The sequence below is a fragment of the Sceloporus undulatus genome, chromosome 4, assembly GCF_019175285.1.
Source record: "Sceloporus undulatus isolate JIND9_A2432 ecotype Alabama chromosome 4, SceUnd_v1.1, whole genome shotgun sequence".
Classification (NCBI taxonomy): domain Eukaryota; kingdom Metazoa; phylum Chordata; class Lepidosauria; order Squamata; family Phrynosomatidae; genus Sceloporus; species Sceloporus undulatus.
In genome coordinates this window covers 12,860,796-12,884,626 of record NC_056525.1, presented here as the reverse complement: position 1 = coordinate 12,884,626, position 23,831 = coordinate 12,860,796, and the positions used below count along the sequence as shown (strand labels likewise).

Below are 23,831 nucleotides of genomic sequence, written 5' to 3'. Positions count from 1 at the left end.
TGAAACATATGGGTTCTTTTTGGAAATTTGATACTATGCCTCAATAGATGAATTATTAACTAATTAGAACCAATTCTCAGCCCACATCATCTTGTTTTTGGATCTGGCAAACACACACAGCTGCACTTGTACGTTGCTCCCCTTCTCAAAACTTCCTTGATAGTGCAGTCACTCTGTCAATGTCACCACTCAATTAAACAGGAGTTATTTTTATCTCAGTCCTCCCTTATTACAGATTACTGGCAAAGTCCCATCCCCTCTCAACCATATGATCATAAGACTGTGATTTAAGACTGGACAGCACAGCAGGAATCCAAGGAGCTGCCAAGGCTCATGCAAGGGACTTGAACCTGATCAACAGATGCTTCCTGACTTTCCTTTAATCAGCTGGCAATCATCACCACCTTCTATAGAAAATGTGCAAAGACTGCTGATAAAGATGTCCACCAGCATGGTTGTAATGGGGCTCCTGATACCACAGGGTGCCTATGCCACCATGTAATGGACTATATTGCAGATGAAAAGGCTGAGATGATGTAGTAGAGACCAACTAGTGAGTTAATCACAGAAGTACACAGAAAATAGTCTTAGAATCATAGAATTATAGAGTTGGCAGAGACCCTGCCATACGGAATACTTAAAGCATTCTCAACAGATGGCCATCTAGCCTCTTTAAAACCCTCCAGGGAAGGAGAATCTTCTACACTCTGAGGCAGCACATTCTACTGTTGAACAGCTCTTACCATTAAGATTTTCTTTCTAATATCACATCAGACTTTGGTCAGACCTCACTTGGAACACTGTGTCCAGTTCTGGGCACCACAATTAAAAAAAGATGTTGAGAAGCTGGAGTGTGTCCAGAGGAGGGCGACCAAAATGGTGAAAGGTTTGGAAACCTTGCCCTAGGAGGACTGGCTTAGGGAGTTGGGCATGTTTAGCCTGGAGAAGAAAAGGTTAAGAGGTGATATAATAGTGTTGTTTAAATATTTGGAAGGATGTCATACTGAGGATGGAGCAAGTTTGTTTTCTGATGCTCCAGAGAATAGTATCCGAAGCAATGGATTCAAGTTACAGGAAAAGAGATTAGGAAAAACATCTTGACAGTAAGAGCTATTTAACAGTGGGATATGCTGCCTTGGAGTGTCCTGGAGTCTCCTTCATTGCCCCACCCAGCATGGAGAATGATAAGGAGTTGTGGGAGATGTAATCCAAACATCTGGAAGTTCAAATGGTACCCACCACTCCTTATATCCTTCCTTAGTTATTAGTGTATGTGCACAGATGGGAAGGGGTATCAAGTAATGCCAGGTGCTGCAGGCTGTATTTTAGAGGAAGGCATCGGCAAATCACCTTTGAGTATTATTTGCCTAACAAAATCCTATTTAGATGATTTGAAGGCTCACACACACATACTTTAAAACAATCACATTTCACTCTTGGAGTTCTTAAGGAGTAACAGTGGTGGAAAAGACATCATCCCAAAGGAGTGAGCTGATCTAAATAAGTCAAGTGACAAAGTGGGTTGATTTTCATTAGCCTTCTGGTTTGAATCCTGCTGTTGCGTTCTTAAGGTGTTCCTTTAAAAAGCATGACAGCTAAAAATATTTCATTTTCTCACAAAATGTCAAAGAAGTTGCAATCTTCAATACTTTCTACAGTATAAGATGTGGGCTGCAAACATTCTTGGGAAAGGTTGTTATCCATCTGAAATCTCAGAAATATAGTCAACTTCACAGCTAACCTTTATTGACTTACCAACTCCCTGTTTCAGAAGAGGGAATTCATTGAGCTTCAATGACAAAAACACACAGGTGACATACAAAGGATTAACATTATTTTACCCTAATTTAAGAGGCTGCAAATTCCAATTGTGGTACTAGAAGAAAAATACTAAAAATGTATCAGTTTATAACACTGCAGTTGTTCAAAATGTGGTGTACCACTGGTATGTGACCTAACCAAGTAACCACAGCACTTTAGTGTGGAAACTACTACTCTGTTCATTAAAGGCAATTCTGAATTGGAGAGAGTTTGTCCCATCCATCATTGGCCATTCCATTTATTTCTCAGGATATTTATAAATTACCCTTCATTGAAAGGTATCAAATAATAACAATAAACATGCAGGCATACCTCAGTTATTAACAAAGATCCTGAGAAACTCCTTTTTATGAAAAAAAAGTATTTGTGCACAGCCACTCTTTTCTTCCTAGTCCTCTATCTAGATTAATTTTTAGCAGCATTGGCATGGGGAAGATGGGGAAAGAGGTTTGCAAACACAAAACAAAACAAATCCCAGGCTATCATGTTGCAGCAGTGTGTCTGCAATAAATAATGCAATCCAGCTTGAACTAGGAAAGAATCTACAGTTGATTCTACAGTACTGTAGCTGTTACCAAATCCCTTGCTGAGGATGTGTGAACAGCAAAACAGAAAGAAATGGGGAAAGTAGATAAGCCTACCCCCAACATCTTAGAAAGAACAACAACATAACAACAACATAAGCTTGGCCACCAAAATAGAAGTCGTAAGGAAAGAGGAGATTGCATAAAGGAAAAAAAAAATATCATCCCTGGATGCATTTTGGAAGGAGCTTTCAAGTAGTCTCTAGTGGGCCCAATGTGTTTTTCTTTACTTATGCAAGGCTTCTCTGACTTACTAGTTGTTTCTTTTCATAGGAGCATATTGTTAGTTTTGAATAAAAAGTTTGCTGAAACATATTGAACTGCTTTTGTTTTTGTGGTGTATGAAAGGTTCTGACCATGTTATTTTTGCCTTTGGTATGTATTCTCTATATTTTCTATGAAAGAAGTAATGTCAAGGAACATATCTACTTTTTTAAATGAGCTATATCTGTATATTTGAAAAAGTTCTGTATATTTCAAATACAGTAAAACAATGATTTCTTTTTTGCTGTGTGCCTTCAAGTCATTTCTGAATTACAGTGACCGTATGGCAAATCTATCATGGGGCTTTTCTGGGGCTGAGATTGTGGGACTCACCCAAGGTCACCCAGTGGGTTTACATGGCTGAGCGGGGATCTGAACCCTGATCTCCAGAGTCCTAGTCCAATGCTCAAACCACTGCACCACACTGGCTCTCGATGATGCAGAATCATAAATTAGAAGGCATGCAACAGAACTTGGTTCTCTGTCAGTTTAAATCCATAGAATGGCAGTCAAAACATTAAGTAAGGTCAAAACAAACATTTATTCAATGTTTCCAATTTCGGTCCCATCCATATTCCCAGGACTAAGGAGTAGGTCACAAAGGCACAGGATTCACACAGTAATAAAGGCTCTAGGGCCATTGATTAATTGGCAGCAGCCCTATTTTTTTAAAAATACAACCACTTGCTAAAGAAAAAATGCAACACACATATTTATCTTCCAAAACAAGGTCTTTTGCTTCATTACTATTGGTGAATTCATATGTAAATGCAAGCCAAATAAAATTCATATAATCAGTTAGTTAGGAGTGTACAATTGTCCAATTAAATGAAGAGCCACATCCATGGCTGAATCCTTGCAAGTTAATGCCACCTCTGAGACAAATCTTTTGCAACTCTGCTGGAGAATATACTAGTTTGGATTCTATTGGACCTCTAGGGCAACTTTCCAGAAGTGATGACCTCCAGATGGGCTGGAATGTTACTCCTTCACAGCCTACGTCTTTCATAGCTAGGGGAGCTTCCTACTGCCCCAAGAATTACTGTATTCCAAATTACAACCATGTTTTCATTGTAACAACCAGAAGGGTATTTCCCTTATCAGATAAGGCCTGTTACTGAACACAGGTTATCTTCTGTTTCTTGCTCATGCTTTATGGTTGCACTGCCATTCTGATCCCTGGGAATCTTACCTCAACCTGGTGCCCTCTACATGTGTTGGGGTGTAACATCTATCATCCCCAGCCAGCACAGTAACTGGCTATGCCAGCTGGGGATGATGGAAGTCATAGCTAAGCACAGTTGGAAGACATCAGATTGGGGAAATCTGTTTTAAAGTTGCAAATGCAATGAAAACTTGAATTCCACTCCACTTTGGCTTCCACAGCCTGTTTAATTTTACAAGGAATAGCAGGTGGTAAGAGTAGATATTTAAAGGGCAACAGGAGAGAGAGAAAAAGAGAGAGAGCGCACCTGCAGTCAGTGCAGATTAAACAGATTATCAGATGCCTCCTCCCGGTGTTTCCTGCACTGAAATAAGAGAAATGCAGAAGATGATAGCAGCCACTAGGATTTTATTCCTATTATTTCACAGTAAGGTGAGTGGAAATGCTAGGTGCTGCTAAAAGTATGGTAAAGAGTGGGTGGCTGAAATATCTGAACCATGGTGTGCAGTCCACTTGGAAATTCTCCTGTACATGCCCCATGGAAATCAAAAGGATATCACAAAGGAAAATCTCCTGCTGAATTGTTCCCCAAGCAGGAGTCAAGGGGAAGAAAATAATTCCACTATGGTTATGCCAGTCTTGGATACAACCCTGGTGGATGCTGTAGAACAGGGAAAGAAAGACCACAGGCTTTGGCTTTTTCTGGTGAGTCCAGTGCAATGCAAAGGCTGGAGTGAGAAAACACTTACCATTAAAGAATACCATGCCTTTGAGCCAAAGCTTGGGAGAGTTACTATTTTGAAACTCCCCCCCCCCCCCCCACCTAGCATGGTACATACTCAGCTTTTGGAGTACGTTTTCTTTTCTGCATCAGAATTAACTCACAATCTTTTCATGTGAACATCTGATATCCCCTACCCCTCAATTTTCTCCATTTTAGTAGCTTAAATTTGGGTTGGGGGTAATGTTTTTTCTCCCTTCTATCTTTAAACATTAAAGAGTCAGAAACCCTTGCAATTGACCCAGAAATCTATCAGGAAACATAGATTTCAACCTGCCTTCTGCATCATCGTCTGCCCTGGCTCCAACAACTCATCCCCACCCTTTCTATCTTAAAGAATAAAGTAGTATCCCAGAAATGCCCCAACCCAATCTAGCCATTTCAAATATGCCAAAGAAAATGCCTTTTAAACAAATTATCTTCAATGGAAATATTCCAGGAATATAACTGCTAGGCTGATGAACCAAATCAATAACAGAGTCTTGTGCCAGTTTAGTGAAAGGGGCTGGAGTCCACATAAGCTTATGCTGAATAAAATTGATTAATCTTTTAGGTGTCACATGATTCTTGGTTGTTTTCACCTGAAAAACCCTTATGGGGTGAGGATAGTTTAAGAGGTTGCCTTGATGGCTTGAGTGTAGGACTAAGACTCTGGATGCCAGGGTTTGCATCCCCACTGAGCCATGAAACCCACTGGGTGACCCTTGGGCAACTCACACTCTCTCAGCCTCAGAGAATGGCAATGACAAACCCCTCTCTGAAGAAATTTGCCAAGAAATCCTTGTGGGTTGCTATGAGTTGAAAACAACTTGAAAGCACACAACAAGAACAATAATTTACCAACCTGCTTCAAATTTGATGTCCTCAATGGAGAGGCCTGTCAAGCGTCCAACCATCCCAAGTGGCTACCTTGGCAAGAATGTGAGGCAGGGCCTTAGTTGTCGCCTAAGGAGAGCTAGTCTCTCTCCATCCTTACTCAGCTTCTGTCAGGTGGCCAGGATATATTGTTCCAAAGAGGCACTTGTTTCCCAAAAACCAGTTTTAAAGTTGAGATTTTGTTTTGTTGGCTTTTAATACAATGGGGCTTAAAATAAAATAAAATAAAATAAAATAAAATAAAATTGGGCACACCACCCAAGTATAGCATTAGGATTACACTTTAACTGTCATGGCTGCATGACAGGGTATGGGGCTACAAATATTTTTGAATAAATAAATATTGTCAGCTGCACTGGAGAGGGCCAGATCCATCAATTATTTGTTTTCCAAGCACAGGGGTACCTGTCTCCTAGATTTCCCCTCCTGTTGAGGGCTTCTGCCAGGGCTTTGCAGCGATACAAATCAAAAGCTTCCCAGGCAGACAGAAACTTTTGCCTTCTCTGTTTTTTCATGCTTTCATAACCTGCCAATTTTCAAAGCTTTCAGGTCTCACGGCCACCGCTGTGAATCCTGCCAGCTCCTTTTGGCCCAGGCACAGACATTCATTAAAATCTGGCAACACTGTGGAGCATCAGCACAGTTCACCACCTCTCTGTACATTCCTTCTTGTTCGCCTTATTCTTTTGAGAACACAAAGAGATGAAAAAAGAAAGAAAAATCAGCTAGGGCAAAAGAGAGGAGGGAACAAAAAGAGCAGAGTTCTCATCCAATCCGTTGCTTATGAGAATCCACAGAAAAACCAACCCATAGTTTTGATGTTCACTGGGACACCATTTGATTACAGATGAAAATCACGTTAGGGGACATGGTTCACAGCTCTGGATTGTTTATTTCTAAATGGTTTCATTGGGCCAAGCCAAGACTGGCATTCTCCACTTGCCTTCTGCTCACATCCACTTGTCTTGAGCCTTCCAGCTATGAGGGGGGAAAAATCTCCTCCTCCTCTCCTCCTGCCACCATCTGAATTACCTGTGCTTTCCTTATTATTTTCTCATTAGATCCTATGCAAAGACGTCAATGAGCCAATAATGACTAAGCAGAGTCACCAGTAATCCTTGGCAACATCTAAACTACCTGTGCAATTCATTTGTTGTTGTTGTTGTTAACTGCAGTTTGAAATTCATCAGTCCTTCATTTCACAAAATTAGATCTTTTGTAAGGAACTAAGTAACCTAGTAATGACTGTGGTGCTGGATATGAATACTCAGAGGATCTTTAGAGACCAGGCTGTGTGTCTTATTTCTTATGTCATTTTCTCTCTCTTACAATATGTCCTGGACTTCTCCTGAGACAGACTGACAATGTAATTCTGTGTAGTATCCAGGAATCTAATTACTGCAGCCTGGATAAATATGGCAATTAAAAGAAAAAGGCCTGCATATTGAAGATTGTCTGAGTAGATGGTGGAATTTATTATATAGCTAGGATGAGGCATCTAACAAGATTTATAAAAGGAGTTCATTCTATTAGGACATTTTTATTAAATGCCACTTGTTCATTGCAAAGTTTTGAAGATACAGATTTGTTTACTGCAGTTTGAGTGCAGAACTTTGGGGAAAGTTATCTTTTTTTTACTATAAATCCCCAGCATGACCATGGGAATGTGTTTTGAACAGTACCTTTCAAAGGTTCTATTTATATGACATGGGACAGCATTTCTACATGTGGCAATCTGTCAAACTTATAGCCAGTGGCTGTTATTAACTGCCCTCGAGTCAGACTCAAGCCATAGTGACCCTGTGAATGAGACAACTCTAAGACTCCCCGTCCTCAACCCCTCTGCTTAGGTCCTGCAGGCTTAGCCCCAAGACCTCTCTGATCAAATCTAACTATCTGGCATGCGGTCTTCTCTCTTTCCACTGCCTTCCATCTTTCCTAGCAACCATATTTTCTAATTATTCATTTATTCTCATGATGTGGCCAAATTAGGACAGCCTAAATTTAGTCATCTTGGCTTCCACTGAGAGTTCTGGCCTAATCTGCTCTAGAACCAACCCAATGGTTTGTCTCCTTGGCCATCCACAGTAATTTCAGTACACTTTTTCAGCACCACAACTCAAATGAGTTGATTTTCTTTCTATTGGCTTTCTTCACTATCCAGCTTTCACAACCGTACATGGTGAGAGGGGATACAATGGTTTGGATGATCTTCATTTTAGTGTTCAGAATTATGTCTTTACACTTTATGATCTTCTCCAGTTGTTTCACAACTGCCTTTTCCAATCCTAGTCTATTTCTGAATTCCTGACAGCAGTCTCTGTTCTGATAGATATTTGATCCAAGTACAGAAACTCTTTGATTATTTTAATTTTCTATCTATGAGGAAATCTTGTATATATTTTGTGGTAATTACTTGTATATGTGTTGTGGTTATTGTTTTTGTTTTCTTAATGTTCAGCATTAAACCTACCTTGGCACTTTCCTCCTTGATCTTCTTCAATAACTGCTCCAGGTCTTTGTTTCTGCTAGTAGTACTGTGTCATCTACACATCGTAGGTTGTTAATAGCCAGTGATGAGTGGTGTCAAAGCTAGAAATGGTTGCCTGTTTCTCCCCCTGCCAGCCCAGTGATCTAATGGAGGGGGGGGCAAGATGATCTTGCAAGAGATCTTGCGTGGAGAAGATGGCAAAATGCTAACAGAAGACAGAGAAAAGGCAGAATTACTCAACACTTTCTTTGCCTCAGTCTTCTCAGAAAAGGCAAAGGGTGCTCAACCTGAGGATAATGGAGCAGAGGACAGAATAGGGGAATTTCAGCACAGAATAAGTAAAGAGATAGTACAGGAATACCTGTTTAACCCAAATGAATTTAAGTCTCCAGGACCAGATGAGCTACATCCAAGGGTATTAAAAGAACTGGCCAATGTAATATCGGAGCCATTGGCAATAATCTTTGAAAACTCCTGGAGAACAGGAGAAATCCCAGCAGACTGGAGGAGGGCAAACGAAGTCCCCATCTTCAAAAAGGGGAAAAAAGAGGATCCCAACAATTATCGTCCAGTTAGTCTGACATCTATACCAGGAAAGATTCTAGAGCAGATCATTAAACAGAGAATCTGTGAACCTCTAGAAGGCAATGCCATAATCACAAAAAGTCAACATGGGTTTCAGAGAAACAAGTCATGCCAGACAAATCTAATCTCTTTCTTTGACAAAATTACCAGCTTGTTAGATTAAGGGAATGCTGAGGATATCGTATATCTTGATTTCAGTAAGGCCTTTGACAAAGTTCCCCATGACATTCTTGCAAACAAGCTTGTAAAATGTGGGCTAGACAAGGCAACTGTTAAGTGGATTTGTAACTGGTTGACCGGACGAACTCAAAGGGTGCTCAACAATGCCACCTTTTCATCCTGGAGAGAAGTGACCAGTGGAGTCCCACAGGGCTCTGTCCTGGGCCCAGTACTGTTCAACATCTTTATCAATGACTTGGAGGAAAAAATTGGGGGAATACTTATCAAATTTGCAGATGACACCAAATTAGGAAGAATAGCTAATACTCCAGAGGACAGGATCAAAATTCAAAATGACCTGAATAGACTAGAAATCTGGGCCACAGCTAACAGAATGAACTCCAACAGGGAGAAATGTAAGGTACTGCACTTAGGACGAAACAATGAAATGCACAGATATAGGATGGGGGACACCTGGCTTAAGGAGACAACATGTGAAAGGGATATAGGAGTCCAAGTAGACCACAAGTTGAACATGAGTCAACAGTGCGATGCGGCAGCTAACAAGGCCAATGCGATTTTAGGCTGCATCAATAGAAGTATAGTGTCTAGATCAAGGGAAGTAATAGTGCCACTATATTCTGCTCTGGTCAGGCCCCACCTGGAATATTGTGTCCAGTTCTGGGCGCCACAATTCAAAAAAGGACATTGAGAAACTAGAGCGTGTCCAAAGGAGGGCGACTAAAATGGTGAAAGGTCTGGAAACCATGCCCTATGAGGAACGCCTTAGGGAGCTGGGTATGTTTAGCCTGGAGAAAAGAAGGTTAAGAGGTGATATGGTAGCCCTGTTGAAATATTTGAAGGGATGTCATATAGAGGAGGGAGCAAGCTTGTTTTCTGCTGCTCCAGAGACTAGGACCCGGAACAATGGATGCAAGCTACAGCAAAAGAGATTCCAGCTCAACATTAGGAGGAACGTCCTGAGAGTAAGGGCTGTTCGACAGTGGAACACACTTCCTAGGAGTGTAGTGGAGTCTCCCTCCTTGGAGGTCTTCAAACAGAGGCTGGATGGCCATCTTTCGGGGATGCTTTGATCTGGATTTCCTGCATGGCAGGGGGTTGGACTGGATGGCCCTTGCGGTCTCTTCCAACTCTATGATTCTATGATCCTATGAATTTATTACTTGCAGACAGCTTTTGAAATTCAGCCAAAATCCAGTGGCTGATTACCCTTACTACAGTCCAAATGTGAAGACTACTCATTTAGTTACAGGACTGTCCTAGTCCTATGAAACTAAACACTTAAAGAGCAATCTTAAATGAATAGGGGATCCAAAAGAAGACACACTTTAGTTCCATTGAAATAAATGAAACAAGATGGAGAGATGAGAGAGATGAGAAACACTGTTCAGAGCTTCCCATGCTCTGAAGAAAGGAGGTGACCATTCGTGGCACACTTCAATAGTTCTCTTAGTAGATTTGCTGGCTAGGAAATTCTAGGAGTTTTAGTCCAAAAAGTAACTCTCCCTGCAAACATTTTGCTCTTAAAGTGGATATCAGTGTACACAACCATAATTCATGCCAGAATTCCATGTTTTCAACTTGGTTGATTTCTAGTCTATTTTTTCCCAGGTGAAAAGCGCAGAAAAAGAAGTATGCATTCCAACAAAATTTCACAGTAAAATGATAGAAAGAAATATATCTGTCCCACATGTTTTCCAATTTCAGGTTTCCAGTTCTGAGGTCATGGGAACAGGCAGCAGTTAAACATCCTCCATCCAAGGAGAGTACAATAAGAATGTGTGTACGCTTATTTTAGTTGGAACACTGTGGGATTCCTCTGTGAAGGTCATTTTACACATGCTAGCCACTGCAAGCACACATACTGTTAAGCCTCTCTAGCATGGATAGCATCTACACACTATGGCCTAAATTCTGTTGTTATTCCTGACTAGTGTAGACCCACTGAATCAATGGTATTTACTGATGGGTTGAATCAACATTCAACAATTGAGTCAATGGCTCTACTCTAGTGGAGACTAACTAAGAAGACTGCAGCCTACATATATCACATTCACTCTTGACCTTTTTTTTTAGTGATATATACGGAATAGGCTACATGTATACATTAGCAAAAGACATGTTTGTAGAATTCAGAGACACAGCCAAGGTAGACTTCAGAGACACAGTTTTTGTCCCAGAAAGTTTACAAACATACATTTGGATATACATGAAATACAAGTGTAAAACAAATGACCCCAATTTTCAGTATTTAGAATGCTACAAACTATCTACCCAATGTTACAAACTATCTATTGATTTCCTAGTTCTTCTGCTCCCCTTTGGCAATAAGTAGGAGTTCATCTCTTGTACTGTAGTCAAATCAAGGTATCCCAATCTCTCAGGAAAAGATACTGCCAGTTTGGGAGAAGAATTCTACAGACACCATGGATTGCTAAAAAGCCAACTGAATCTAAGAGTAAAGCAAACCTGAACTCTAATTAGAAACCAAGACTGAGGCTTTCATACTTTGGATGTATCATGACATGATCCATTGGAAAAGATGAAATGCTGGGAAAAGTGGAAGTCAGTAGGAAAAGAGGAAGACCACGTTACAAGTGGATTGAGTAAATCAAGGAAGCCACAGCTCTTCATCTGCAAGACCTGAGCAAGGCAGCTGTTGACCAGGGATCTTGGAGATCTGTCATGTGTAGGCAGGCTCACCATAAGTCAAAGTTGACTTTAGGGCAAACAACAACAAATGGTTGACAATAACTTCTTGATGAACACCGAAATCCAATAATCTATTGTTCTTTGGAAACTGTTCTTAAATTATTATTTTTTTGAAAATTGTAGTTCCTAGTTACTGCTTAGCCATAACCTTTTTGAAATTGTCTAATTGATTCATTTGGAAATATCAACATTCTGTTGGAGGCCTGACTGTTTGTTCTCAAGAGAAAAGAAAAACTCAGAACATTGCACATTAAATAAATCTACTCTGACCTCTTATGCAAGAGCATCCTGAGTCAGTATCGTGTCAACCTTGCAAGTCATTAATTCTAAACCCTGTGGGGACAAGATTTCAACGTGCTTTTCTTTATTTGATGCTGAGCAAAGATAACTACTAAGCGCTCATCTCTCCCAAAGGAACTCAGATATGAATGATGTACTCTTTTTGAAGTTGCTCCCCATGCCACACTTTGCTTCTGCTCTGCAATTCTAGAGATTCGTCATTGGCATCACAAAGTCAGCAACAACCTTGTAGAATTTCCCCTGCCCCAAAGAACCTACAATCTATATTAAGCCCAAAGGGGCAAAGTTACATCTTTGCACGCTTAGCTGGTTGGGATTAAATCACCTCCAATATCCTTGCTAACAGCATCTCATGGATGAGGTACAAATTAACCCCTCTCGTCTATCTCATTGAAGCCTGCCAGGTATCTGAAACACTTCAATTACTGAGACTGAATGCGGTGGGACAATTTTCTTATGCGATACCATATAGGAAAATAAGTCAGAAGCTAGGCTTCCAGCAATGAATCACAAACAGGGGCTGGCAGACAATTCCCTCTACCTCCACATTTCTCATGTTGTTCCCATTTCCATGTTTCATCCGGTGATATTTAGACTGTGTAGGAGAGAAACTTTTTTATAGTCTCTCCTTCCGCTCTTCTCATTATTGAGGTCAGGAAAACACATGGGATGGTTTACTAGCAATTACTTACTAGTTACATTAATATCCCCCCTTTCCTCCGATGTGCTGAAGTCAGAGTATGTGGCTCTTCATCTCCCCGATTTCCCCCTACCCTGTGAGGTAGGTCAGGTGGAGGGGGAAAATGAGTAACTTGGCTCAGGGTCACTCAGTGGGGACTAGGACCTGGATCTTTCAAATCCTCATCGAGTGCTCTGACCACTATACACACTCATCACTGTACCCCATATAGGTCAAACCACTGATCCGAGAAGGATTTGTCTCCACCACCACCCAGTTGACAGAAGTTGAAAAGCTGACGGGATCCTTGGACCACACAGTGGCCAAGGAAAATTCCAAAAGCTTTGGGAAATAAGAAAAAAATTCATTGAAGTTTAACTATGGATTGCTTACCAGTGTTCTCTCCCATGACATAGGAGACAACAAACCATATCAGTGACAGGGTGCATCTATGCTGTAGAACAAAACAGAGTTTGACACCACTTGAAGTGTTGTAGCTCCATCCTCTGGAATCCTGAGATTCATAGTTTTACAAGGTCTTTAGCCTTCTCTGCCAAAAAATGCTGGTGCCTCACAAAACCACAAATCCCAGCATTCTGTAGGATGGAGACAAGGAAGTTAAAGTTGTATCAAACTGCATTATTTCTACAGTGTAGATGCACCCACAATCTATTTTTCCTCTTTGCTCTCCTCATAGAACAGGCCAACATTGAGGGTAAGCATATATGTTGAAGATTATGGCACAGTGACAGCTGTTCCTTCTTGTGTCAGCCGCCGGGCATAGAAAGTATGGAAGAGGGCAGGTGATGGGGGTGGGGACATTGGCAGTAGACTATGGATGACCAGTTGGTCAGTTGACCAGATGTTGTTGAGCTACACACTAAGAAACACAGGAGGGTCTCAAAAAGAGAACTACGCCTAACAAACTATGGGAAAACCATGTAGGTACCAAATATACTAGAAACAAAAATGAGCTACACCTCACACATCAACCCCAGACAGTGGTGAGGAATGCTAGGAGATGCACTCCAATATTACCTGGAGCCCAACACTTTGCATACCTCTGGTTTGGAAAAACACGACCCATATAAAGGAATATACTCCACAGAAAAATGTATCCCCCAAATGGAAGGAGCCTAGTCTTTAGAAAAGCAAGAACACTCAGTGAAGGGAGAATTATAATTGGCCAGTCTTATTGCGACATCACATAACTAAATAAATTTGAGCAAGGTCACAGAACCATGTAGCGGAACATACACAGGTGGTACTTGCCAGCATTACAACAGTTGTAATGATCTCAGATGATTTACACAGTTGCAATGTGAGTAACGAAGAAGTTGAAAAAGTTAAAAATTAACTATACCTTGGCTCAGTTTCAAAATGTAGTCAAGAACTCAGAAGACAATTAAGGGGCTCTACAGACCACCCCTAAGGGGCGGCCTCCAGGCACCTCCATTTTCGTTGGATTAGTGCTGTAGCAATTGCATGCTGCAGCCCTGATCTGTCCTTTCCAGGGTGTGAAAAGGAGTTGCAAAAAGTGACTCCTTTTTGGTCCCTGGAAAGGGCATGGTAGCCATTGCACCACAGCTATACGGTGCTCCTTCAGCAGTGCATCATGTGGACGCAGAGCTGAAGGAGTGCCATGATGCTGCATGCCGTGTGAGGTGGTGCACGGCATCTTGGAGACACTACGCCCTGACCCCAACCCAGGCTGCCCCAAAGTGATGGTCTGAATAGCCCCTAAGATCTGGTAAGTTTCAAGACCGATACCAAAGACAGGATAATCCAGGTCATAGCGTTTCTGATTTCTATATATGGTTGCAAAAACTGGATAGTTAAGAAAGCTGACAGGAAGAAAATCAACTCATTTGAAATGCAGTGCTGGAGAAGAGTTCTATGGATATTATGAACTGCTAAAAAGACTAATAAATGAGTCCTAGGGCAAATCAAGTCTGCACTCTCACTAGAAGCCAGGATTACTAAACTGACCCTGTTGTACTTTGCACATATCATGGGACAGCATGACTCCCTAGAAAATACTAAGGCCAAATCACATAGTTTTATGTATACTTAGCCATGTAGCAGGACTTTCAGAATAAGAAAGCCTGTTAGTGAATTGCAAAAATGTGTAATGGGGAACCAGTAAGAGTGTCATAATGCAGTCCTGATTTGTATCAGTCCCAATGAGCATCAATCCCAATGTGCATCAGTCATTTTTCTGAATCCCCTACATAGTAACATAACAGCAGCCCTTTACTGGATATGGACATTATGGAACCGCCCAATTCTAATTCCTAAGACATAAATCAATTGAAAAAGATATTAATAATAATAATTTGTTTTATTTATATACCGCTATTCCAAAGATCATAGCGGTGAACAGCAAGTAAGCTAATTTGCCCCCAACAATCTGGGTACTCATTTTAGTGACCTCGGAAGGATGCAAGCCTGAGTTGAGCTTGGGCCCTTTTGCTGGTCTTGAACTCGCAACCTTGTGGTTTTGAGTGAATGGCTGCAGTACAGGCATTTAACCACTGCGCCACCAGGGGTCTGAAAAGATTCTGGCCAATAATACTTTGTAAAGTAGTGGATGCATTCATTCAGGAAAGCCAGGGCCCTGAGTTTGCAAGTCAGGGTAGGTGATGACCTGATGATCTTGGAGATCTCTCATTCATAGGGTTGCCATAAATCAAAACTGAAACTTGATGGCAAACAACAACAGTATATTACAACAAGCTCTCAGCTTTAAGGGTATACCGGTTAACTGGGTCTGACGAAGAAGAAAGAGACCTGTCAAAGGAAGGAAGCTTGCATACTCAAGAGGTCACAAGGAGGACACTGTGTCACAACTACACTGTGACAGCTTCTTTTGAATGAATCTTGGCACAAGAAGAAAGTGAGATGGTGTGACACAAGCACAGCTTGGATGTGTCACAACCTGTCGCCTTGAGGGCAACACTGTTTTAGACCTGCGAAAAAGGATAATCAAGTTTGACAAGCCAATGGTGGCTCTCAGAGATTTTGCACTCAATCACACTTAGAGAAAACCTAAAACAGGGTCAGTCCAGGAAGAGTGGAACTATAACCCCATTGATGCCAGGACTGAAATGACATGGCAAGGGCACTGAGAATGCATGGCAAAATGTCCATGGCATGTAAAGGATGTACCCTTGTTCTACTGCATCAATAGTACTACCAGTGAATTACTACATCACACAGAACCAAACCATTATCTTCAACCACTATGCCATTAGCACTTTAAGTTCTATGGACATGCATCCAAAGTCTAAACTTCCATACAGAAACAGATTCAAAATTATGCACAAGCAGGGCAAACTGAAACCATTTCCAAAGGTTTGAAAACCATAAAACTATTTTTAAAAGCCCCACTCTGTCTTATCTCTTCCCTGAAAAAGGTACTAGACATTTACATTTTAAGTCCTATCATAACATGCAAGGTGCCTATTGCTCCTAGGGATTCTTGAGTAACCAGGGCAAACAAACAGAACAAAGCAAGTAAAGTAAAAACAAACACACAAGAGATATAAATTTTGCCTGGACAGGTTAAATTACAGTGCTACCAAGCACATATTTACTGCCAATGTTTTATGCCCAAATAAAGAAGTTATCTACTCTCCCAGGGTTGGCATTTGACAGAGTAACCCAACAACAACAAAAAACTCGTCATCTGACCAGTTAATTATTTCTAGCAAGAACTCATAAACCAGAAGGAATGAGAGAACCATGAGAACTACCACAGAAATGATATTCTAAAAGATTTTAGAGAATGGACTTAATCCAGCTTTATGGAGCATCATGCCCTCATGGGAGGGTTGATGGGGAAATAATGGTTGCGTTTGTTGTTGTTGTTGTTGTTGTTGTTGTGGGCCTTCAAGTTGTTTTGGACATATGGCGACCCTAAGGTGATGCTCTCATGAGGCTTTCTTGGCAAGATATGTTTAGAAGGGGTTTGCCCTTGCCATCCTCTGAGGCTGAGACAGTGTGATTTGCCCAAGGTCACTCAATGGGCTTACATGGCAGAGCTGGCATTTGAACTCTGGTCTCTAGATTCACAGTCCAATGCACAAACCACTTTACCATGCTAGTTCTGGTTTTGTAGAAGAGGGAATTTCATCTGGTGAAGCCTGCATGACATGTAACAACTGGTATAAAGGACCAAAGCCAGTATAAAGGACCAAAGCGTGCATGAAGCAATACAGGTGCACCTGCCCCTTTTCCCGATGGATTGGGGCCTGAGCCACAGCGGCAGCCCCAGAGACTCCAATCCGCTGCTTTTCCTGGCCTCAGGGAAGCAGCAAAATGCCGCTTCCCCGCAGCCTGGAAAGGGGTATCCTTGGGGCTTCATGCCCCAAAGACACCCCAACAGTGGCGGGGAGGCAGAGAAAGGAGCCACTCGGCCCCTTTCTCTTTTGTGTCACTGGCGCAGCTGTGTAAAGGCTGTGCCAGCGACACAAATGGGGAAAGGAGCTCCAAACATGTAATAACTGGTATAAAGGACGAAAGCCGGTATAAAGGACCAAAGCTGGAGGTGGCATGGCCATGACATCATAATAGCAGCACCCATGTAGACAGTGCGCCACCATTACAATGCCCCAGGTAAGTGCTAGGGTTGCGGGGCGTCTGTAAAGGATGCCCCGAGGCAACCCTAGCAAGTATCCAGGCCGGCGCTTTGCACCGGTCTGGATACCGCCACAGTCTTGGTTGTCCCATTGACTGCTGAGGAAGGATGGAGTCTACCACACTTACCTTGAGAGGGAATTCTACCCACAACACAAAAAAACCTGGCTTGGGCACTCATGAACCTAGCTTTTCCAAGTGTTCAGAAACACAACAAGAACCTCCACTGACGAGTTCAAATTTCCACTGAAGAGAAGACAACCATTCTGCTATCCTGGCCCAACAATTCAGGGCTCTGTAGGTCAAAACCACACTTAGAATCCAGTACTAAGCTAAGGTGGATTTTTGCATTTTATTTTACAAATAAAAGCTTTCTCCTGTGAATAAATACTCCAGTTCTCATGCTCCGGGCTACCTTCTTTTACCCTCTTCATCTGCTCCTCCCAACTACAATGTGGCTGCCAGCTTGGTGTCTGAACACTTCTGAGAATCCCACAGGTAGCTATGAACAAACAATCAGTTGATTAGTATGGTATTTTGGGGCCTAGAAAACACACAAGAGAAAATCTGAAGTAAGAATGGACCACAAAGGAAGCCTGCTCTATTTTCACACTCCACAATTATAGTGCCATGATTCCACATTAACTACCATGGCAACATCCTATGGAATCCTGGGATTTGTAGTTAGAGGAGGCACTAGAGCTCTCTGGCTGAGAATTGTAAATATCCCTTCATAAACTGGAAATCCCAAGATCCTATAGGATGCTCAACAGCACTATAATTGTGGAGTGTGAAGGGACACCTGGACTTCTGGAAAGGAGTCCATCCAAACCTCCCCAAAGGGTCTCAGCCTGCCATGAACATGAGTGCAAGCTTGTTATTAACACAGCATCCAGAAAACAGACACAACTCCAACAACTTGGCAGGTTTCTATACACAAAAAAGCACTTTTAGTTCACAAATGCACAATGTTTTTTGCAGTCAGATATGACACAAATTGCCTTTTGAGGAACTCTGCTTTTCTCCTAACAGCTAAGTTTTTTTAAAAGAAAAAGACAAAAAAAACCCCAGAGCTACAGTGGGGTAGTAGTTTGAGTGTTGGGCTACAACTCTAGAGTTCGATTCCCAGCTTGGCCATGCCACACTCTCTCAGCTTCAGGGAAAGGCAATGGCAAACCTCTTCTGAACAAACCTTGTCAAGAAAACTAAGGTTTGCCTTAGAGTCACCATAAGATGGAAATGACTTGAATACAAACAACAATAACAGTACATGAGTTCATCTAGACTAAATGACACGGCCCATCATCCTGACTTCTGTGAAGCACTGCAAGTATAACAACAGAATTTCTACCATTGACTTCAGTTGCAACTTGAAGAGCATGGCTAAGTAAGAATTTTCCAAAATAAATAGGCATCATCAAGATTTCCCCATAATATTTGAGAGGAATAATGCAAGAAAGGAGGGTGTGAATTCAGCCTGCAGCTCAACACTTATCTTCTATAGAGAGCACAGAAAACCCCATAGGAAAAGGGAAGAAGAATGAAACAATCTGCCCTCTTTCCAGAATTAAAAGAAGCAAAGCTAAGAGTGATACAGTACACTGCAGTTAAGTTACATTTCTTCAAACTTTTAACTCCTGCAATTTTGTAACAGGAATGTCCAGAGGGGACACAGTTTAAGTTCCTAGAGCGACCGTGGTTTGAGCACTGGTTGACGACTCTGGAGATCAGGATTTGATCCCCAGCTTTAGCATAAAAACTCACTGGCTGACTTTGAGTAAGTCACACTCTCTCAGCCTTAAAGGATGACAACGGCAACCCCTCTCTGAAGAAACTTGCTAAGAAAACCATGTGATAGGTTAGCCTTATGGTTGCTGTAAGTCAAAAATGACTTGAACGCACACAGCAACAAGAACAGTGTAAGTTCAGAAGGCTTTTGTGGCACCATGAGCAGGAGCTGCCCACTTTTCTGATGGGAGCAGGGATCTACAATAGAGATCCCAGCGGAAGGAGGAGATATTCTCCTCCATCACATTTCTTCTAAGTTGAGGGCCCACCAACAATCATTATGGAATTACAGAATTATAGAGTTGGAAGAGACCACAAGGATCATCCAGTCCAACCCCCTGCCATGCAGGAAATCTAAATCAAAGCATCCCTGACAGATGGCCATCCAGCCTCTGCTTAAAGACCTCCAAAGGAGGAGACTCCACCACACTCTGAGGGAGTGTGTTCCACTGTTGAACAGCCCTTACTGTCAGGACGTTCCTCCTAATGTTGACGTGGAATCTCTTCCTGGAGCTTGCATCCATTGCTCTGGGTCCTAGTCTCTGGAGCTCCAGAAAACAAGTTAGCTCTCTCCTCAATATGACATCCCTTCAAATATTTAAACAGGGCTATCATATCACCTCTTAATCATCTCTTCTCCAGGCTAAACATCCCCAGTTCCCTAAGTCATTCCTCATAGGGCATGGTTTCCAGGCCCTTCACCATTTTAGTCACTCTCCTTTGGACATGCTCCACCTTCTCAACATCCCCTTTGAATCATGCTGCCCAGGACACAGTATTCCAGATACTTTCTTATTTCAGGTGCTTTCTAACTGCTTTCTTAAAGAGGTCATCCTAGGCACACTTACTGAGAGCAAACATCCTTTGCAATTCAAAGACATACGCATGCTAGTCTGGAAAGTCAGTATATAAAGGGATCTTGCAGCAATTTTGAGACTATGGGCCTGAACAAACAGGCCAAAATAAAGCTGCTTCGGGTCACTTTGGAAGTATGCTGTTTAAATGATGCATGCCTCCTAAGAGGCCAGAAGGCGCGCCAAAGCCACACTCCAGTCCTACTGCTTTGGTGTAGCTTCTGGCCTCTTAAGATGTGTGCGCCATTTAAACAGCATACCTCCAAAGTGACCTGAAGCAGCTTTATTTTGGCCTGTCTGTTCAGGCCCTAAGTGGAAGAGAAAAACACACATCTTAAGAGGCCACATGCATCTGAGGAAGTGGGCGCAAGTCTACAAAAGCTCATGCAACCAACTTTTCTCTTCCTGTTAGACTCAAAGGTGCTACAAGATCCCTTTGCAATGCAACCCTGGGAGTGTTTACTTAGAAATCTACCCCACTAGATCCAGTGGCTCATTCCTTCCAGATCAGCCAACCTGAAATGGGTGAGGTTTTGCACAACTTTCATTTCTCCAAAATAAACTTCACAGAACAGAAACCTAGAGTTGGAAGAGATCCCAAGGATCATCCAGTCAAGCCTCCGCCATGCAGAAAGACACAACAACTTTAGGGTACTCTCCCCCCCCCCCCATCTGCCACAGCCACTTTGAACGCCTGGGTCTATAAAGCAGAACAAACATTTAATACGTATTGATATATAAACCAGACACACATAGAAAGAGGATTTTGAGGTAAGCAAGGTAGGAATGAGTTGTTAGCCCAACAATATAATAATAATAATAATAATAATAATAATAATAATAATAATCTCAGGTGGTGGGTGTGAGAAGGCGGCCCAGAAGAGCTACTCAAGAGGAGGAAGAAAGGGAATCAATTGGCTACAAAACAAAGAATGCTGGAAGTAAGAAAGCAACTTCTTCTTGCTCCTTGAGACAGTATTTAAAGGTAGGTTGTTTTAAAATGTGTCTGTCTTCCTTTTAAAACTGTTGTATGTCTGAATTCCTGAGCTTTTATTGATGTTGTGCCTTGCTGATTCTTCCCCGCCTTGATCCAAGGGAAGGGGAAGAAAGTGATAACAACATGTGTCTGTCTTATTTGTCCTTTCCAACTGTTGCATGTCTGAATTAATGTGCTTTAAATGATGGTGTGCATTGTTATTGTTGGTGAGCATTGTTGGGGTGTTGTCATTTCCCGCCTTGATCCATGAGCAGAACTGGGCAAGAAATAACAATAAAATGTGTCTGTCTTATTGATGCTTTTAAAAATGTTGCATGTCTGAATTCATGTGCTTTTTTAAAGTGATGTTGCCCATTGTTGATGCCTGCCTCGATCTGTGGGAGGGACAGGTAAGAAACAACAACACAATGTGTACGTCTTATTTGTGCTTTCAAACTATTTTATGCCCAAATTCATGCGCTTCAATGAACTGACGTCGTGCCATGCTGATTCTTTCCTGCCTTAATCCAAGAGGAGAGGCCTCTCTTGTTTGTCCTTTTAAAATTGTTGCATGTCTGAAGCATGTCATGTGCTTTAATCGATATTGTACATTTTTAATGTGCCTTGTTGGTGTTGTGTCTTGATGTTCTGGTGTTTCCCACCTCGATCCATAAGGAGAGGCAGGTAAGAATAGGTACATAACAATAACAATAATAGTAATAGTAAATGTGTCTATCTGTCTTTTCAAAATTCAGGTGCTTTGATCATTGTTTATGCCTTGTTGATCTGTTATTGTTCCCCTCCTTGATCCAAGGAAAGAAATGGGTAAGAAAATAGTAATAATGATAATAATAATAATAATAGTGTCTATTAGTCCTTTCAAATCGTGGCGTGTCTCAGTTCAGGTGCTTTAATTAATGTCTTTACCTTGTTGATGTCCCTCATCTCAATCTATTTATTGTTCCCCATCTCAATCCATTGGAGAAGCTAAATAACAATAATAATAATAATAATAAACGTGTCTATTTGTCCTTTCAAACTGTGTCTGAATTCAGGGGCCTTGATCCATGTTTGGTGCCTGCTTAAAGTGTCTTATTGTGCTCCGCCTTGATCCAAGGGGAGAGGCGGGTAAGAAAACCAAATCATCATCATCATCATCATCATCAAGCAATCGCTCTCCCCGGAGGCCCCCTTGCTGACCTGTGCCTCTGTCCCTCCAAGCAGGGGATCCCTGCTGCCGCTGCTGCCGCTGCTCCGGGGGCCGGGGCTGCGCTGCTGGGGCCGGGGCTGAGCAGGGCTGCGGTGGCGGGGGCTGCCAGGCCGGTGGCGGCGGTGGCTCCCAGGAGCATCATCCCTGCCAGGGCCGAGGGGGCTCCCAGGGGCGCCGGGGGAGCGGAGGCGGCGACGGCGGCGGGGGCCGGGCAGAGGGGGCTAGTCCCCAGGAGTAGCTGAGGCAGGAGGGCGGCGGCGGCGGCGGAGGGGTGCCCGGGCTCCTCGGCGTTGACCCTCCGGGGCGCTTCCTCCTCTCCGGAGGCTGGAGGCTGCTGCTGGGGCGGCCGCCCGTCGAGGGAGATGTTGTTGAGGAAGAAGAGGGCCGCCTGCCTCCGCCGAGGGTCCCCGCCCCGCTTCCTCGGAGGAGCCAGCGCCGGCTCCGACGGAGGAGGCTCCGACTGGGGCTCCTTGGCCGCCGCAGCTGCAGCCATCCTCGGCTGGGCAGCACCCGCCGCCCGCAGGGACTCCTCCTGCTCCTCCTCCTTCTTCCTCCTCTCCTCTCTGTCCCGCTCTGCTGCTCAGCGAGAGGATGTCCTCCCGGGAAAGCGGCGGCGAGCCATTGGTTGCGTCGCGGCGGTATGTAAATGATGGAACGCCCGGCGGCGACGCTCATTGGCTTGCCGGACCAGGCTATTGTCAAGGCTTGGGTGTTAAACCCCGCCTCCTCCTCCTCCTCAAGGTTTTTATTCGGGCCCTTTTCTTCCCTTTCTTCCTCTTTGCTCTCCCCCTCTGCAAGGTGCCCGCTGGGTCCTAATGGCTGCCATATTAGACCACCCTGGTGAACACAAAGGGAATGAAAACACAAAGAAAGGGAGGAAAACGCCTATTATTATTACTATTATTAATAATACATTAATAAGAATGTAACAAAAATAATATGTTTAGTTATATTTATATATTTATATTTATAATATTAATATTATTTATTTATCTATCTATTATTATTATATTTATCATTATTCTAACATTAATATTTAATATTATTGATTTATTTATCTATTATCTATTATTAATAAATTTATTGTTATTATAACATTACTAACAATGTAATAATAATATATTTAGTTATTTATATATTTATATTTATAAAAAAAATATTATTTATTTATCTATTATCTATTATTGTTATATTTATTGTTATTATAACATCACTAACAATGAAATAATAACAATATATTTATTTGTATTTATATATTTATATTCATAATACTAATATTATTTATTTATTTATCTATTATATTTATTGTTGTTATAACATTAATAAAAATGTAATAATAATAATATATTTAGTTATATTTATATATTTATATTTATAATAGTAATATTTATTTATTTGATTTATATCTCATCTTTCTTCCTGGAGGGGACCCAACGCAGCTCACAAATATACACTTCTAGAGCTATTTTCCAATAAAACACTTAAAATGTTTTATATACAGTATTTATATATAGTATTTATTTCTATTTATAATAGTCATAATATTTATGTATTTATTTATATCAATATATTTATAATAATGTTTATATGATATGTATATATGTAATTATATATTTCTTTATATCTATACATTTATAATAATATTTGTATATGCATTTCTACTTATATATTTATAATAATAATATTTATTATAATATTTATACATTTATAATATTATTATTATGTTTATTATTAGGACAATATTTATTATTATTATTATTTGTTGTTGTTTTTTTGTGTGTGTGTCTTCAGGTCTAGAGTAGTGATTCCCAAAGTTTGGGTCTCCAAGTGTTTTGGACTTCATCTCCCATTAGCCCCAGCTAGCTTGGCCAACAGTCAGGAGTTCTGGGAGCCAAGGGCCAAAACATCTGGAGGACCAAGGTTTGGA

At 41.7% G+C, this 23,831-nt stretch overlaps 1 protein-coding gene across 2 annotated transcripts in view; it reads right to left on the bottom strand.

Moving 5' to 3' along the window:
• The window catches only part of CABLES2 (Cdk5 and Abl enzyme substrate 2), a 59,376-nt gene extending 36,884 nt beyond the window's left edge, over window positions 1-22,492 (bottom strand). For both annotated transcript variants that reach the window (XM_042463984.1, XM_042463985.1), the window contains exon 1: window positions 21,895-22,492. In XM_042463984.1, the coding sequence (XP_042319918.1) occupies window positions 21,895-22,397 (503 nt within the window). In that variant the 5' untranslated portion in view covers window positions 22,398-22,492. The remainder of the gene's footprint in view (window positions 1-21,894) is intronic.
• Between the last annotated feature and the right edge of the window lie 1,339 nt (window positions 22,493-23,831).